The 16,025-nt window shown below is 41.5% G+C and overlaps 1 protein-coding gene across 1 annotated transcript in view; it reads left to right on the top strand.

The window, feature by feature from the left end:
* LOC134228012 (potassium voltage-gated channel protein eag) overlaps positions 1-16,025 on the top strand; it is a 183,081-nt gene that overhangs the window by 54,884 nt on the left and 112,172 nt on the right. Inside the window, exon 2 of the mRNA XM_062709769.1 lies at positions 13,479-13,888. Coding sequence (XP_062565753.1) covers positions 13,810-13,888 — 79 coding nt within the window. The 5' untranslated portion in view covers positions 13,479-13,809. The remainder of the gene's footprint in view (positions 1-13,478; positions 13,889-16,025) is intronic.

The raw sequence follows: 16,025 nt of genomic DNA, 5'->3' as shown, positions 1-16,025 counted from the left end.
CGGCTCTGTTTACAAAATACGCCTTCACGTTCAAAGGCAGACAGGCTAAATTATAATGGTGCTCCTACTCACGACGGTCATAAATTTCAATTATTTTCGTATTTGCTGTCCGTCCGAAAGAAACTGATTCCATCCGCACTGACTTGCAGCGGGCAAGTTTATAATGGTTGGTGAAAGTTCATAGTTCACATGTTATATGTTGCAAAATCACACGGAAAGCTTACACTCGTACGACCAGTGTCAGTGTTACGCAGCGCAGATATAAGGGATGGGCAAATGGAAGGCATGCGAAGAACTTACATACATCGTGGTTTCCATTTTCAAAGGCATTTCATTATTTTTAATGACATGAATTATTTGAAATACTATACATGGTGAGCCAGTGATAAACAAAACATCCAACCCACATAGTTATCAGTTGCAGTTCAAAACGGCACAACAATCATTAAAGGTATAGAATGCATTCAATAGGCCTACTTGAACATTGTTAAATTTGATTACGGTCATTACTTTTGAAAGTAATGACGAAAAATGTGTATCGAAAGAAACAATATTGATATTTTGGATAATTTCGATTAAAGCAGAATTACTTTTTGACAAATGTATGTGGGTCTTAGTATTTCTATATCGTACTACTTGTTCTCTTACTGTTCACATTTGAATGTTAAAGTAACATGCTTTTCCACACGCGGTCTTCAGTTACCCTTGTGCGAAAAACTGGAGATTCGGTCTAGGATGTGAGAAACATTTGCGATACATACATAAACACTTTTTGATCATAATATACATTCCCTATCAAAATATAATGAATTTGACTTATGTGGTCAGAAGGAAAAAATATCCATGAATTAAGAAAAACGAAACCTAGAGAAATCGTTTTAATGATCCATTTCCATCTGGCTTGCATTTGGATCATTTCCAAATCCAGTGGATGCTCATACTTGGGAATTAGGGTCCATTTTTTCCACTGTGCATTGGAACGTTGGATGTCCGAATGCTGATTTCATTTATTTATTTGATTCGATTTACGTCCAAAAAATAGTTTCATATATCATATGTTTTGTAGGATACCCACTTAACCAGCGGACACAAGATTTTATAACAATTCTGTAAGAAAAATGGCATAAGCTAATATGTTATCCACTGTTGTGATCAGCATTTCATCTATTAATTAGTGATTTTTGCCCCCCCTTTCCACTTCATTTCACTTTTTGTATTTAAACTCTAAACTATTTGTATGACTAGTCACGCTGTTCGAAACCCACCACCTCCTAGAAGCGTGACGTACTTTGTGGATGGCCTCTTTTTGTGCACCGAAAACATATTCGCATCCTTCTATGAAGCTGTAAAATCACATTGTAAAGATTTGTTCCCAAATGTGTGAAGCAGGTCGGTTGAGGTTCTCATGATTTGGGGCTGTCCAAAAATCACGTAGCCTCTTTAGGGAGTGAGGGTGTGTTTTCGAAAAATTATACGTTTGTCTACGTAGGGGAACGGGGAACATAAAAGTCTTCTCCATTCAGCTCGGTCCATGGCTGTACGTCGCCAACCACGCAGTCTGCGGAGGTTCCGCAAATCGTCCTCCACCTGATCGATCTACCTTGCCCGCTGTGCACCTTGCCTTCTTGTTCCCGTTGGATCGTTGTCGAGAACCATTTTCACCGGATAAACTTCCTGACATTCTGACTACGTGCTGGGCCCACCCAAGTCTTCCGATTTTCGTGGTGAACGATAGATGTCTCTCCCAACAGCTGATGCAACTCGTGGTGTATTCGCCTTCTTCACGTACCGTCCGTTATCTGCACCCCACCATAGATGGTATCAGAACGTCGGCTCCAGGGGCACGTTCACCTCAATTCGGGAGATTTGTGCCATCGCCTTCACAGCCTTTCTCATCACGCACCTGACGGAAAAGGAAGTGAACAAAAAGGAAAGGAATATGGATGGGAGAAAAATGGGAAGTTTGGGAAAGGTACCCTTGAAGAGGGCATACAACGTATACAACACGTACAAAAGCTCATAGCTCCTTACCACAACGGGTTATGAACAACAGAATACTTTGAAGGTTCAGGTTTCTGTAGTCAATTTCACTTAGTAAGTGTTTACCAAATATTTGGAAACGCAGTTGCGCATAAACTGGGCAGTTACATATCAGATGATAAGAAGTTCCATAATCGGATTCACAACCATCACAGACAAAGGATTCAACACGTTGAATATTTGCCATGTGATAGTTGAGTCGGCAGTGACCTGTCAATGCCTTGACTAAGACACTGCAATTCTGTTTAGACAGATTAGCTAAATAGTTAGCTACTACCGGAGATGGCTCTCGGATATACAATTTTGTTTGTCGACATGAATCCAAACTACTCCAATACTGTTTGTGCTGAGTGGAAGCCCAAGAGCTAATCAAACGCTTCACCCAACACTTAGATATTGGAATAGCTGGCTCAGGACCAAAAAAGTCTTGTGATGCTCCAGTGCGAGCTAACTCATCAGCCAATTCGTTTCCAGCTATGGAAGAATGGCCAGGTACCAATAGATGGTACGCAACACTTTTCTTTCTAAAACTCCTAGTGCGCGTTGGTCCTCCACGAGCATCGTCCAGGTCTCGTGTCCGTAGAGAACTACCGGTCTAATAAGCGTTTTGTAGAAAGTCAGTTTGGTACGGCGGCGAACTCTATTCGATTGGAGCGTTTTGCGGAGTTCAAAGTACGTACGATTTCCTGCCATGATGCGTCTCCGAATTTCTCTGGTGGTATCGTTATCGTTATTACACGAATTCTTCAACCACCTCGATTTCGTCATTACCAATACAAACTCGTGGTGGGTGGCTTACGTTGTCCTCTCCTCTTAAGCCTCTTCCTATCATGTACTTCATATTCGACGTGTTGATGACTAGTCCAATCCGTTTAGCTTCACTTTTCAGTCTGATGTAGGCTTCCTCCATCCTCTCAAAATTACGTGCCATGATATCAATGTCGTCGGGGAAACCAAATAACTGAACGGACTTCGTGAAAATCGTACCACTCGTGTCAATCCCTGCCCTTCGTATTACTCCCTCCAGAGCAATGTTGAATAGTAGACACGAAAGACCATCACCTTGCCGTAACCCTCTGCGGGTTTCGAAGGGACTCGAGAATGCCCCTGAAACTCGAACTACGCACATCACCCGATCCATCGTGGATATTTTTGCGGGGAAAGAAGGTGCTTCGGACTACCATTCCGCGGGAGGCTGCGAAGTTGTTGCATCGTTGGCCGTTGTCATTCGCTACGGTGTGCAGACTATCCGGTCCGATGACCGGTCTATACATTTCCTCCCTTCCTACCTGTGCGTTCATGTCACCGATGACGATTTTGACGTCCCGCAGTGGGCATCCATCGTATGTCTGCTCCAGCTGTGCGTAGAACGCTTCTTTCTCGTCGTCGGGTCTCCCTTCGTGTGGGCAGTGCACGTTGATGATGCTATAGTTGAAGAAACGGCCTTTAATCCTCAGCTTGCACATCCTTGCGTTGATTGGCTGCCACCCAATCACGCGTTGGCGCTTCTTACCGAGCACTATAAAGCCGGTTCCCAGCTCGTTGGTGGTGCCGCAGCTTTGGTATAAGGTAGAAGATTGATGCCCGCTTTTCCACACTTCCTGTCCTGTCCAGCAAATCTCCTGCAGCGCCACGACGTCGAAGTTGCGGGGATGTAATTCATCGTAGATCATCATGTCGCAACCTGCGAAACCTAGCGACTTGCAGTTCCATGTTCCAAGCTCCCAATCGTGATCGTGTATTCGTCGCCTAGGTCTTTGCCGATTATATCGAGTCGCATTATCTCTTATATTGTTCGTAATTATTGGTTTTCCAGGCGGCTTATTGGGCCTACGCAAACCTCCTATTTAGTCGGAGGGCCGTCGTGTCAGGTCTGTTTAGCGTCCCACCTAACACCAGGACTTGGGCTTGTGCGCTTTGAGCGGCACAAGGTCGCTTTTATGGGGCCTACTTGCGGATACATGCAGCTTTTTATAGAGGTTTAAAAGGGCCCACTGTCAAACCCCACCACATCCTAGACAAGCCCCACAACTCGCAGATGGCCTGGGGAGGGATCGTCAAGCCCTTGGACATAGTCCCTGCTGTCCCTGTGAATATGTACGTTATGTGGAAGATTATGATTTGAAAAATTTATTGGAGGTAACCACTTTCCCTTCGAAGGGACTCGAACCCACGACCCTCAGTAAGCTAGACTGTTGCTTGGTTCGAATCACCCATAAAATTTGAGAATTTGAGATTTTACCAACTCTTGATGTGACAACCACAACCACATGGAGATAAGTAATTAAGAGCTGTTTAAGAACCACAAAATTCGAAACATGCCCTATTCGCCGTAGATCAATCCCAGTTCTTGTTTTACACGGTTAGGTTTTAGTCGATTATGACCTTTAGCATCAATGAAGCTATGATACCAAATAAATAATAAATTAATAAATACCAACCGTGTATAAAAAATATTGGGTGTACGAGTATTCGCACATGGCTGTTAAAAAATGCGCTAGTTTAATATCTTTTCTGTGGAATAAATATATCTTCATTATTATTTGTACATGCTTTCTTCTTTGTTCTTTACAATATGAATGGGTTGAATTCCAGGCTATATAACAAACAAACAAACAATTTACTTGGGAATATATTGCACGGTACTCTTCGACACCCAGAACAAATTTCTTTCGCTTCTTCAACCTTGAGCGGAAGCCATTTGAAAGTGCCAGTCAACAACTTAACGCATTCTCAAGGTGGGCCAGGTTCGAACCTACTTTCATAAATCTTCCAGTCTATAAATTGCACCTTGATGTGGGCTGTTTATGCAAAACTCGTTCGTCCTTATCCTTTGGACGTGAAATTGCACTTTCCCTTTGCAGCGAGTGGCCACATTTCTCATCCTACCCAGTAGACCCAAAACAGGAGGAAACCTAACACCAGGTATAGGGTCATAGCACAGTATGAGCAGCAACCAACAGCGGGAATGGTTTCGAGTTTCCACCGTGCTCGTGCACAAGGACTTTCGAATAAAAGCGTGCGAGCGGTACCACGGTTTCGGGAAAAAGTTTCTGCAAGGATAAAGAAACACGGTTTAATTATATGTCTTGAAGGGTCACGGAAATGTGTTTTCCCTTCGACGTAATATTATTTTTAGCTTTTATGGCTTCTTATGCGCCCCAATGTTTCGGAAAGTATGCATAAACGGGGTACCTTTTAATGCAATTCAGCATTTACATTTCGATTATGTTCCATAATTTTATTTTATTCTGGGCTTCCACAAAATGAAGCACAGTGAAAGGTTTTTTTTTCAAATCCAACGACATGAGGAAATAAAATCTAATGCGCCTCCAATAGTGCTGACAACATATTTTTATACAACAATTTTTATTTAAAATAAGTACAAGATTACAGTACAAGAGTTTTACCTCTAAATCATATGATCTAAATATAGTCGGGGTCTGCCAAACCGCACCAAGCGGCATATTAGCTGACTTGTGATATTTTGCTCGTAGAAGAAAACGGAAATCATTTCATATCAATTCATCCGTACATTTCCCAAGTAACACCAAAAACATCTATTTTTTTAGAAAAAAAAACTTGTTGTATTAGTTATTACAGTAAAGGTTAAAAATGTTTTATACAATCATTTCTTAGAAAAAATATTCAGTGTTGTATTTCTGTTAATAAGAGCTATATAAGACCTTACTGTAATTAACATTTTGGATGTTTTATTGACGTTATATAAATACGACGGCACATATGATATGCATTCATTGACGAATATATAACACGTTGAATATTACATTAATTTCTGCAAGACGAGTATAAAGACCAAGAGAAGTAATAAAAACATTCATGTATATGGGAGAAAAAAATGTCATGTAAGAAAATAAGATGGAATTAGTAATATTTATTCCCAATCATTCCTTTGTATATATCGGGACCGATTTGCGATTTGAGTGTAACTTATTCTGTAAACAAACATTGGAAGGCAATTTCCTGCTAAAGCAAGCATTTCCTGACAGTATCATGGTATGTATCCGTATGTATCGCAAATCGGTCCCGATATTCCATTTGTGATGCTTTATCGCTTGATTGAAATATCATCATCTTCTGAACTGATTTCAAAAACTGTCAATTTGTTTGATTTGATTTTTTTCCACATTCTGAAGCTACTAAAAATGGTTATAACTATGTTAAAATAACTCACTTATAACAACTATATAGCGTGTTTTAAATATGTTTTAAAGCTGCATCCGCGGTTAATATTGAACGTAGTTACAACATCCTTGTATAACAAGGAAATGATTCAAATTTGAAGAGAAAACACAGTGTCGGCTGAAAAATAGTGATACTTTACCAATAAATATGTCTCGTTTAGAATGAATTAAGCGAGAAACAATTCTTTTTCTCTTTTTCGCACAAGAAAAAGGATTTTTCGAAAAGCAAATTCAATTGGGCTCTACAAACGTAGTATAATCATTTTTCAAAGTCAAAGTGTGAATGGTATTTGTACATATTTGTATTATGATGATGATTTGATATATTTCGTGCTTCCCGTATTACTAATGTGACCAGACGTCATTTTTCAACTCCATTTTTTAAAGTACTTTGTTCTTTGTTCTCAATCCCAATCGCATATTTTGATAAGCTTTTTTCATATTTTTTTTTTGGAAAAAAATTTATACTGCAGTTTAGTGTAAAGTTCACATGTTTGATTTTTTAAAGGATTTTCCCGGTTTTTTGGCAGGACTTTACCGAAATAATTTCGAGTGATTTTCTCCAGAAAAATCGGATCAATTCTACTGAAGTCATAGTCTGAACTACAGCTTAGAACTATCATGGATTTAACCAGGGAGTTCTTCTGTGTTGAGTAGGAAAATTCTTCGAAGTGTTCCATAGAAACTTTTGAACATAATTCAAAATTTCCACTTCGATATTATTGGAAATAAAATATTTATTATATAAATATATATTATATAAATTTATAGATTCTACTAGAACATCTTTTGATTTTTGGCAGGAACTTCTTTGGAAACTACAAGTTATTCTTTAGAATTTTCATGGGAAATTTAGTCGTACTTCAACGGAAAATTCTTTGGAATTTATAAAGGAAGCATTTTGAAATATCCAAGAAAATGTCTTTGGAATTTCCAAAAAAACATTTTTTGGAACTTGTAAAGTGAATTCACCTAAATATCCACGAGAAACCCTCTAGAATTCCCACTAGAAATTTCCTGGGAAGTTAGTTTTTATAATGTTGTTTCGAATTCAAAAATCTACAGTTAGTTCAAACTCTAAAGCGTTTACATCAATTCTTCCATTACAAAGATTAATGTAGCAGATGTAATTAATTAGAAGTTTTAGAATTTGTACACGAGCTGCTCTTCGTATGCCTGGCAAAGCGGGCTTCGCGAGGTCTTCAAACGAAAGTCGTCTCCATCCATCCGTTACTTCCGCCAGCTTCTGCTGCAGGACCGTTCATACCGGGCCAACACGAGCACAGGAAGAAAACTTGTGTTGAAGTGTTTCGGGGTTGCCACAGTGCTGGCAGTTCTCGTCAGCTGCTAATTGCATCACGTGTAGCAGTTTACGGTGCTCGGTGCTGATGATAACTCTTTCATGCGTATATTGCGCAACGCGCGTAGCCAGTTAACTGCCGGACTGTTGCGTTCCACCTTTGGTAGCTCAGTTTGCAGTACGAAATGCTGGTGGATTTGATCGGCGGAGGGGTTTTGTAAGATTTGGCGAGGAATGTGGGATAAGTTTGAAAGGATTGATTTGATGGCGGGATTGTCTATTGGAGTTGCTGGGCGAGGATTTGCGTGGAGAATAAAGGATTTATAGTGAGGAATGGCATCGATCTCTGTTATGTGTCTATTTATTGCAAGACTCTTTGCTTTCAGTGCTGGGCTTTGTAAGCCTAAGCCACCGTGGTCCTTCTTCCGAACAAGTTGCATAATGGGAACGCGTGCGGCTATTCCTCTTCATAGGAAAGATCCCATCTTCGATGTGATTTTTGCTGTATGCACGCCAAGCGGAGGCAGCACCGAAGAGAGGTACCACAATTTCGACGTGCCGAACGTATTCAGCGTGATTACCTTCTGGTGCAGTATAAGCTTGCGCAATGCGCAAAGATTGTAGCCACATTTGTTGCGCAAACTTTCCCACTATCGCGTTCCAATTCATCGATGTCATCAAGCGTATTGAGTTGGCGAAGGAAATATCCAAAATTTTGACTACATGAGTAGTTTGTAGCCACTGGGTTTCAAACATATTCCCTTAGCAAAACCCAAAATTCACCGCAACTGTTTTGCGCAAATTCAGTCTCGCGCCGGCGGCAAGACCAAAACGACGAGAAATTTCCCTCATCGCCTCGATCTGCAACGGTGACGTTACGATGACGCTGATGTCGTCGGCGTAGGCAACGAGCAGATCATCCCCACACACTTGCTCAAGCCTACACACCAGTGGATGGAGATAGAGCACGAACAGATGCATGGACAACGGGTCGCCTTGCCGCACCGACCGTGTGATTTCAAACGATCGAGAGTGGTGCCCATTGATAAGCAGCCGGGATGTGGACCAACTGGCTATGTTCGAGAGAAGAGAGATGAGTTCCTCGTTTAACCCGAGCGACCGCATGGCTTCGAAAAGGAACGAGTGCCGCACCCGATAGAAGGCGTTCTCCAGATCGAAGCTGATGAGCTTACCAGAGCGACGGTGATGACGGAGACTGGCGATCCGATCTTTCAAAGCGAGAGTGGCCTGGAAGATGTTTCGCTCTGCGTTTGAGCAATTCTGTCCGTTGCTGAGGACGCGGTGGGCCTGCATAACGCGTTCCATCCGGTTTTTCAGGATGCGGAACAGCAATTTATAATCGCTGTTGAGCAGCGATATGGGCCGGTACGCTCGCGTTGTGTTGTCGCCCCCTTCTTCTTCACTAAGGCTGATGACATACTGAGAGCGAAGAGAAGCGAAGCGAAGAGGTTGGTGATAATCAAAGCGAAGTGAAGCGGCGATCAAAGCGAGCTATAAAATATTGAAAGCGTTTTTCGGAGTGTTGATCCCGCAACAAATACAAGTGTAAACATGGATTTCCTCAGATGTAGAATATTTGGCTTCTCCGAGCATATTTAGCACAAAGAGAAGAGTGTTGGGGAGATTTATAGAATGTCGCAATTGAAAACCGATTTTATGATGTGAGCCATAGATTATCACCACATACAAATAGACGTAGGGCGTAGCTATGGTAAAACTTTTTGGGCCATGTTTTATTCCCATTTTAAGTTTGCTCCTATGGAAGATCCATTAATCACGTAACGGGAAATTTTAAACACGCCCCCCCTTTTGTATGAAACATATGAAAATTTTGCATGGATCGTCACACTTCGCCGACAACACCCCTCCCCCTTCAAGCATTACGTAATTTTTGTATGTTCTTCTTACAACATTTATCTACACTGAAGTTGATTTCTCGGGAGATACGCACATCATGAAAACAGCTTCCACAAAAATCGTTTTGTCTCGGCAACCTTTTTGAAAAACGGCGTAAACAAACGCAAATCCCAAAAATCCGCAAAAAAAGGGAAACCGTTTCCGGCAAACAATTGGGACAACAATTTCCTTATCTATCGGATTGTTCCCGAAGTTTTAATATGCGGACATAAGCAAAAATTGCGCAAACCCGATTTTCGTTGAAGTGCTTTTCAAGATACACGGTACGTATCTCCCGCGTAAAAACCGACTCCAGTGTAAAATCAAATATCAAAGCGATTGAACACAACAATTTCATTCGGTTCAAACGCGCATTAGATGCGTGAAAAATCTATCATTTGAAACTAATTCTAAATACGAGAACGATATGAAAATAACAAGTTCAACATCCATTTCTCTGTGGTAACTCTTCGAACTGCTTCGCCTCTTTGGCTACCGCTTCTCGCCTCTTCTCATCGCTTCCACTATGACAGGTATAAGCGATTTCCATATATCGCTCATTGAGGTAGCTTTCACGCGGACGCTTCGCTTCCCTCTCAACTCTTCTAATCGCTTCTCTTCTCTCCCAGTATGGCATCAGCCTAACACGATGACGCCCTCCACGAAGGCATGGGGGAGATTCCCGTTGAGTGCTTCATTCATAAGTATGTTCAACTCACGGTGGATGACATCGAACATCCGGAGATAAAATTCTCGTGGGATCCCGTCGGCACAGGGGGATCGTTTGGGTGCGCTCGCCCTGATAGCAGCCAGAATTTCTGCTGTTTGTATCTCCTCCATGTACGCTTCGTTCAGTGGGTCGTCCGGTGGGATAACACGTTCGCAAACAAAATCGTCCCCGTAGTTGGCATTGCCGTCGTTTTCTGCTGTTTCTTCTGAGTACAGGCTCGAGAAACAGATTTGCCTCGATTGCTTGAGGCTCGACGATGATTTCGTTTTCTCCCGTCTGTAGCTGCGAGATCGTTGTTTTATTCCGTCGTCTTTCCCCCAGCTGGAAGATCGACATTGGCTCGCCGGCCACGTGCGTCTCGTTGATGCGGATTAACATGTGGGAGAAATTACGCTGCAGTGCCAACATTTCGCCTTTCAGCCGGTTGATGGTGGTGATCATTTGTGGCTGCCGATAATAGCCGTCGTACGCTAGCCGTAGTTGCGCATAGAGGTGCTGATGCGTATCGTGGAACTCCTCGTAGACGGCACGAGATTTCCACTTGAAAAAAGATTTGATTTTTGGCTTAGCGTACGTCAGCCACCATTGCTTCCAATATTGCCACTTATACTGAAACTCAGCAACGTTTTCGTCGGTTAGAAGATGAGGTCGAAGGGCCCAGAAACCGCGCCCGGGCTCGTGTCCCAGTGGAGGAAGACAAAGTCTGAGCGTTAGCGCCTTGTGATCCGTGAAACAGCATATGTGCGTGTAGGCCGACTGCAGTTTGTCGCGAAGACCACGGCTGACATAGATCCGATCGAGTCGGGATCGCGCGTTTCGACAGACATAACCTGCATCACGTGGACACAACTTCTCCCATACATCATGTAGCTGCAGCTGCTGTACAGCTGTTTTGAGGGACGGACTAGTGTTCGGGCTGGACGAATCGCACGCACGCAGCACGCAATTGAAATCGCCAGCTACGATGACGTTCTCGGTGTGGTGGCGGAGATAATAGGCAAACGTGCCATTCAAGAGCTCTTCTCCAGCAGCGCGCTGAGCAGTGCCGGAGGGAGCGTATACGCTGCAGATCGTTGTGTCGTGCACTCGCAGCGCGATTAGTCGGCTGTCCAGGCTCTTCGCTGTTCGTTCTCGACTTCCTGCAGACACACGATATCGAGGTTTTGACTGCTAATGAAGGTTCGGAGTGCGTTCAGTTTTGTGGGGTTCGTGATCGTGCCGATGTTGATGGATGCGAGATTGTATGACGTGAGAGCCATTTATGGAAGGAAGTCCACATCCTGCTCGTCGTCACCGTCGTGGCATCGCTGTTTCTTGCCAGGCCGGGCCCTCGGCTTCGGCTACTTCTCGTCGATGTGGACGATTCGGCGACGGCGACGAGTTGCGCGCGGTTTGTGTTTGCAACGAACTGGGAGTAACCGTTCGTGCAGTTGGAGCAGCAGATTGGCAAGCAGTTGGGTTTTTTGAGCCGGACTGTTCGGTCTAACTCGACGGCTGTGGCAGCTCGGGGAAAGCCTCCAGCGATGCTGGTGATGGAGCGACAGAACGCTGACCTACCGGTTTGGCGCTCGGGGGTTTTGCAACGTTCGCCTTTTTCGGTGGTTGTCGTGGCCCAGTTTGCTTCGCCACGTTCGCGTAGCTCTTCTGGACTAGCAGCTTTTTGTTCTGGACACACGGTATGCCAGTATGCGCTTGCTCTTTGCAGTATTTACAAGAGACGATCTGACCCTTGTAAACAATGTAGGCCTGCTGTCCATCGATCGATACCCATTATCCAATCGATGTTTCGATGGACTAGCATTCGGGCTGACCAAATGCCGAGCGGTATCCCACCGAACTCGAACCCTTCTCCCCATGTTAACTCTCGCAGCGAAAACACTTCACCGAACGCACTCAGAAATTCAACCTTCGGGGCCGTTTTCTGGCAGGTCGTGCACTTTAACCTCTACACATCCGTCTTCCATGGTGATGCGAAGCTTTTACTTTTTCCCCGCGTGCTTCTCATCATGTTCTTGCACTAATTCGTTGTGCGAGCGCCAGGTTGTTACCCTTAACGAACGCACATTGTTCACCTCTGTGGCACTGTAGTCTCAACACTTCTTCTTTCTTCAGGCCGAGTACCGTACGGCAAAAGCCGTGAACCTTCTCGAATGACGGCTTCACTGGGAAACTTGAATAGTCAATACGAAAAGTATTTTTCGCCTCATCGCGGATCACGGACGGAATCGAACTTTAACCACTGTAATCGATCACTTGACTTTCCAATAGCGCAATCGGAAACACGTCTGCACGTCTCAGAAGCTGAGCGGTAACTGATGCTTTGTAAATTTCACGACAACTTTTTTGGAAGCTCTTAGGCAAATTCTTTGAAATTATCAGTGGAAAGTCGTTGAAATTTCTGAAAAGATGTTGAAAATTTCCCTAAAAAACATTTGCAATTTCTGTAAGAAAGCTTTTGTAATTTTCATGTCATAAGACGAGTTTGTACTAAGGCCATCTTCAGTGTCGCGTACTTCGAGTAAGTCGAGTCAAGTACGAGACACTGAAGACGGCCTAATTGTTGAAGTCGAAATACGTATCTGTCAACAGTACAATAAAGGAGTGGAATTAAATGGAATAGTACAAACTCGTATTATAACAAGTGAGGATCTTTCTTATTAATAGTTAATTGAAATGACCATACGAGTTGAACGTTTATTAAAGTGAAATTTACCCTACGTGTTATGTTATGGTATGCCTTCAAACATCATTCTTATATGCAATTAAATTTCACTAGGCGGGTAACGCGGGATTTCATTATACGAGACCCTAGACAAGTTTAGGTTCAAATCCAAACTGAAGATATTTCTTTTTGTTAATTAAATAGTGAATAAGGAAACCAGACGCGTTCGAAATAAAAATTGGTGCGTGACGAGTAACGTACCAATACAAGTGTGGATTCACTATTCAATTCTCATACAATTCCTTTAAATGAAATGTTCTTATACAGTTTCCGCATATGAATAATACAAAAATTGATTAAAATATGGCTTCAAATGTTTAGGTTGCATATGCGCTTATTGGTTCCTATCAGTATTCAGAATCATCGTTGTATATTACAAACAAATATGGACCGGATTTGAAATATGATCGGAGATCCATATTTCAAATCCAATTCATTTTGAAAATAGTTGCTAGCTAACTTTATTCAAATCGCAGGAAGTAGCCAAAATTGCTTTGTTTGTTATAAGTTAATTTAGTTTAAGCAAACGATTAATAAGACACAATTTTCTTTCTTTTTTTCCAGATCACTTAACGCCTATGTGGAATTGAAACTGTGCCAGTGATGATATTCCAAAAGTTATATCTACGACGATATTGCCTAAATAGTGCAGTGTGTTTGTGTAGTCGTGTCTAGTAAGCGATTTGTGTTTAGCGAAAACAAATAAATCAAAATCATTTATGTGTGCATCGTGCTCGGCTCGAATGATTAGCAAATGAAAAATTCGTCGGAAAATTCGAGCCATAAACGTGTTATGGATACGGCGCGGATTTGTATTCACTGTGAGAGTGCTGACGGATTTGGTGCACCAGAGGGGATTTAGAAACTCAACTGCTGAACTCAACGTGGCCTCAAAATGCCAGGGGGGAGAAGGGGGCTCGTTGCTCCACAGAACACATTCCTAGAAAACATCATACGTCGGTCTAATTCGCAGCGTAAGTGTCGTTTCTCGAGGGAGCATGCCTTTCATCCATCCATCCTTCTCAATTCAAATCATTCCCCCATTATTCTTCTGTTGAAATGAAAAGCTTGATGGCTACACGATTGTTTATGACGGAAGCGGATTACCTTGTGCGCCTTTTAATATGTTTCCCATTAGGGCACTAAAAATAGATGCCGAAAAAGCTCAACCCAGTTCCGTATGGGGCTGGGGGAGTAGATTGAAAACTTAGTGGGTTGTGTTGACTTCCACTCCCTTTTTCGGCTTCTATGTGCAAAATGCAAACTATGGATTGGTGCTGTGACAACAACGTCGTAAACTAAATAATGGAAACTGTTTACAACATCAGCATAACTTCCGAAATCAGGTTGAGGTTAAGAATGGAAGCTTGAGGAATATATGCATGTGTCTGAATTTATGATGTCGGTAATGAAAGACCCAATATTAATTTTATGTGATTTGTTTGGAAAATCTAATGAGATAACTCATGTTTTCAATGATTGTATATGATGTTTGTCAGAATTCGCTGACGTCAAGAAACCTATAGACCCGGGGAGAAGAAAACAGCAAAAGAAAAACATTTTTTTGCTATTATGAATATCCGAATAACTAATTTTGATATTTGGTAGTTTAATATAATTGCTAAAATAACTAAAATAATAACACAGATTGTTCGAGTGAATTGCTCATAAATAACTCATTTTGCCATTATAATATCAAAACAATAGCAAAATATTTGCATGTAAAATAATAATAAAATATGTTGAAAATTAAAATGATAAGTGAATAACAAAAAATGTTATGAAAGCAAAATTTGTTCGTTATTTGTTGTTGCTCTTCCTTAGAACAACATATGAATCACAAGTTTTGCCATCATGAGAAAATGTTGTTGGAATGCTATTTTATATTATCCGTAAACAGCATATAAATAACAAAACCTTATAGCACTACAAAAGTTGCTATTATTATGTTATTAGTTTGCTTTTCATCACTACTCGGAGAGGCTCGTATCGTTAGTACGCGAAATTAAGTTCAAGAACATTTTAACACTACTTTAGTAGAATGCATTAGAAATAAGAATTTGGTAGGCAAAACAGGAAGATGAAATCAATAAATTTCAGAAGCTTTATTTATATTTATCATAATGGATACCATCGTCGGGGGTGACAATGGGTCAAATGGGGGTGAGAATGGGTCACTGTTTCAACTACTTAGAATGCTTGTAGATAGGATTAAATGTAAATGCACGAAGACTAAAATATAAGAGACCTTTTTGAACGATTTTGCTCTACGACCTCCAGGCTGCCGGTGAAAGCAATGACCCATTCTCACCCCCCAGACCCATTGTCACCCCCGATGGCGGTATGTTCCTAGATTTTATTCGTTTCAATATTCATTTTATAGGGGAACTGTTCCGATTTCCATCTCACTGAACATATATTGATCTCATAAAAAAACAAAGAAATACAACACTAATCTTGTCGCTTCTTTTTGCTAACCCGCGTGCTCACTGGTGAAAAAATCACAAAAATAAGAAACAAACCAAATTCCTTTTCATTGCTTTGTTTTTGATGGGATGGAAAAAGGAAAAAAGTGCCGAACCGTTCCCCTATTAGCTGTATGTACCTGACTTTGCTCGGGAAATGAAAAGTAAATTATACAATTCAGCACCAAATGCATATAAGTAGAAAGATTGACGATAAATCGATACTTAGTTGCAACTTGATGTATACACTGTGTTCGGTTTATCAATAAGGTCACTGTACTGGTTTGTCTTTGTATCCTACTAACCGATTTGGCTTAATACTATAATTAGTTGAAAAATGCAGCTTTCTTTCTTCCCCCATATTCTTTCTTCTTCGCCTTTTTCCTTCTTTTCTTATATTTTTCTCCTTTTTCCCCTTATTTCTTCTTCTAAATTTATTATGCCTTTTTCTTTTTTTCCTATCTTGTATTTTCTTCTTCATTCCTCTCTTTCCTTTTCCCTTCCTTCTTCCTTCTCCCTTATTCAATCTCACTTATTCTTTTTTTATTCCATTTCTTTATTTCTTTATTTTGTTTTCTTTTTCCTAAAATCGTCTCTTTAGAACAGAGAACATGTGTCCACAATTTGGTTGAAATTGATTGAGATG

Source organism: Armigeres subalbatus, chromosome 3, assembly GCF_024139115.2.
Source record: "Armigeres subalbatus isolate Guangzhou_Male chromosome 3, GZ_Asu_2, whole genome shotgun sequence".
Classification (NCBI taxonomy): Eukaryota; Metazoa; Arthropoda; class Insecta; order Diptera; family Culicidae; genus Armigeres; species Armigeres subalbatus.
The sequence above is the reverse complement of the archived record's forward strand: the minus strand, read 5'-3'. Positions and strand labels throughout refer to the sequence as shown.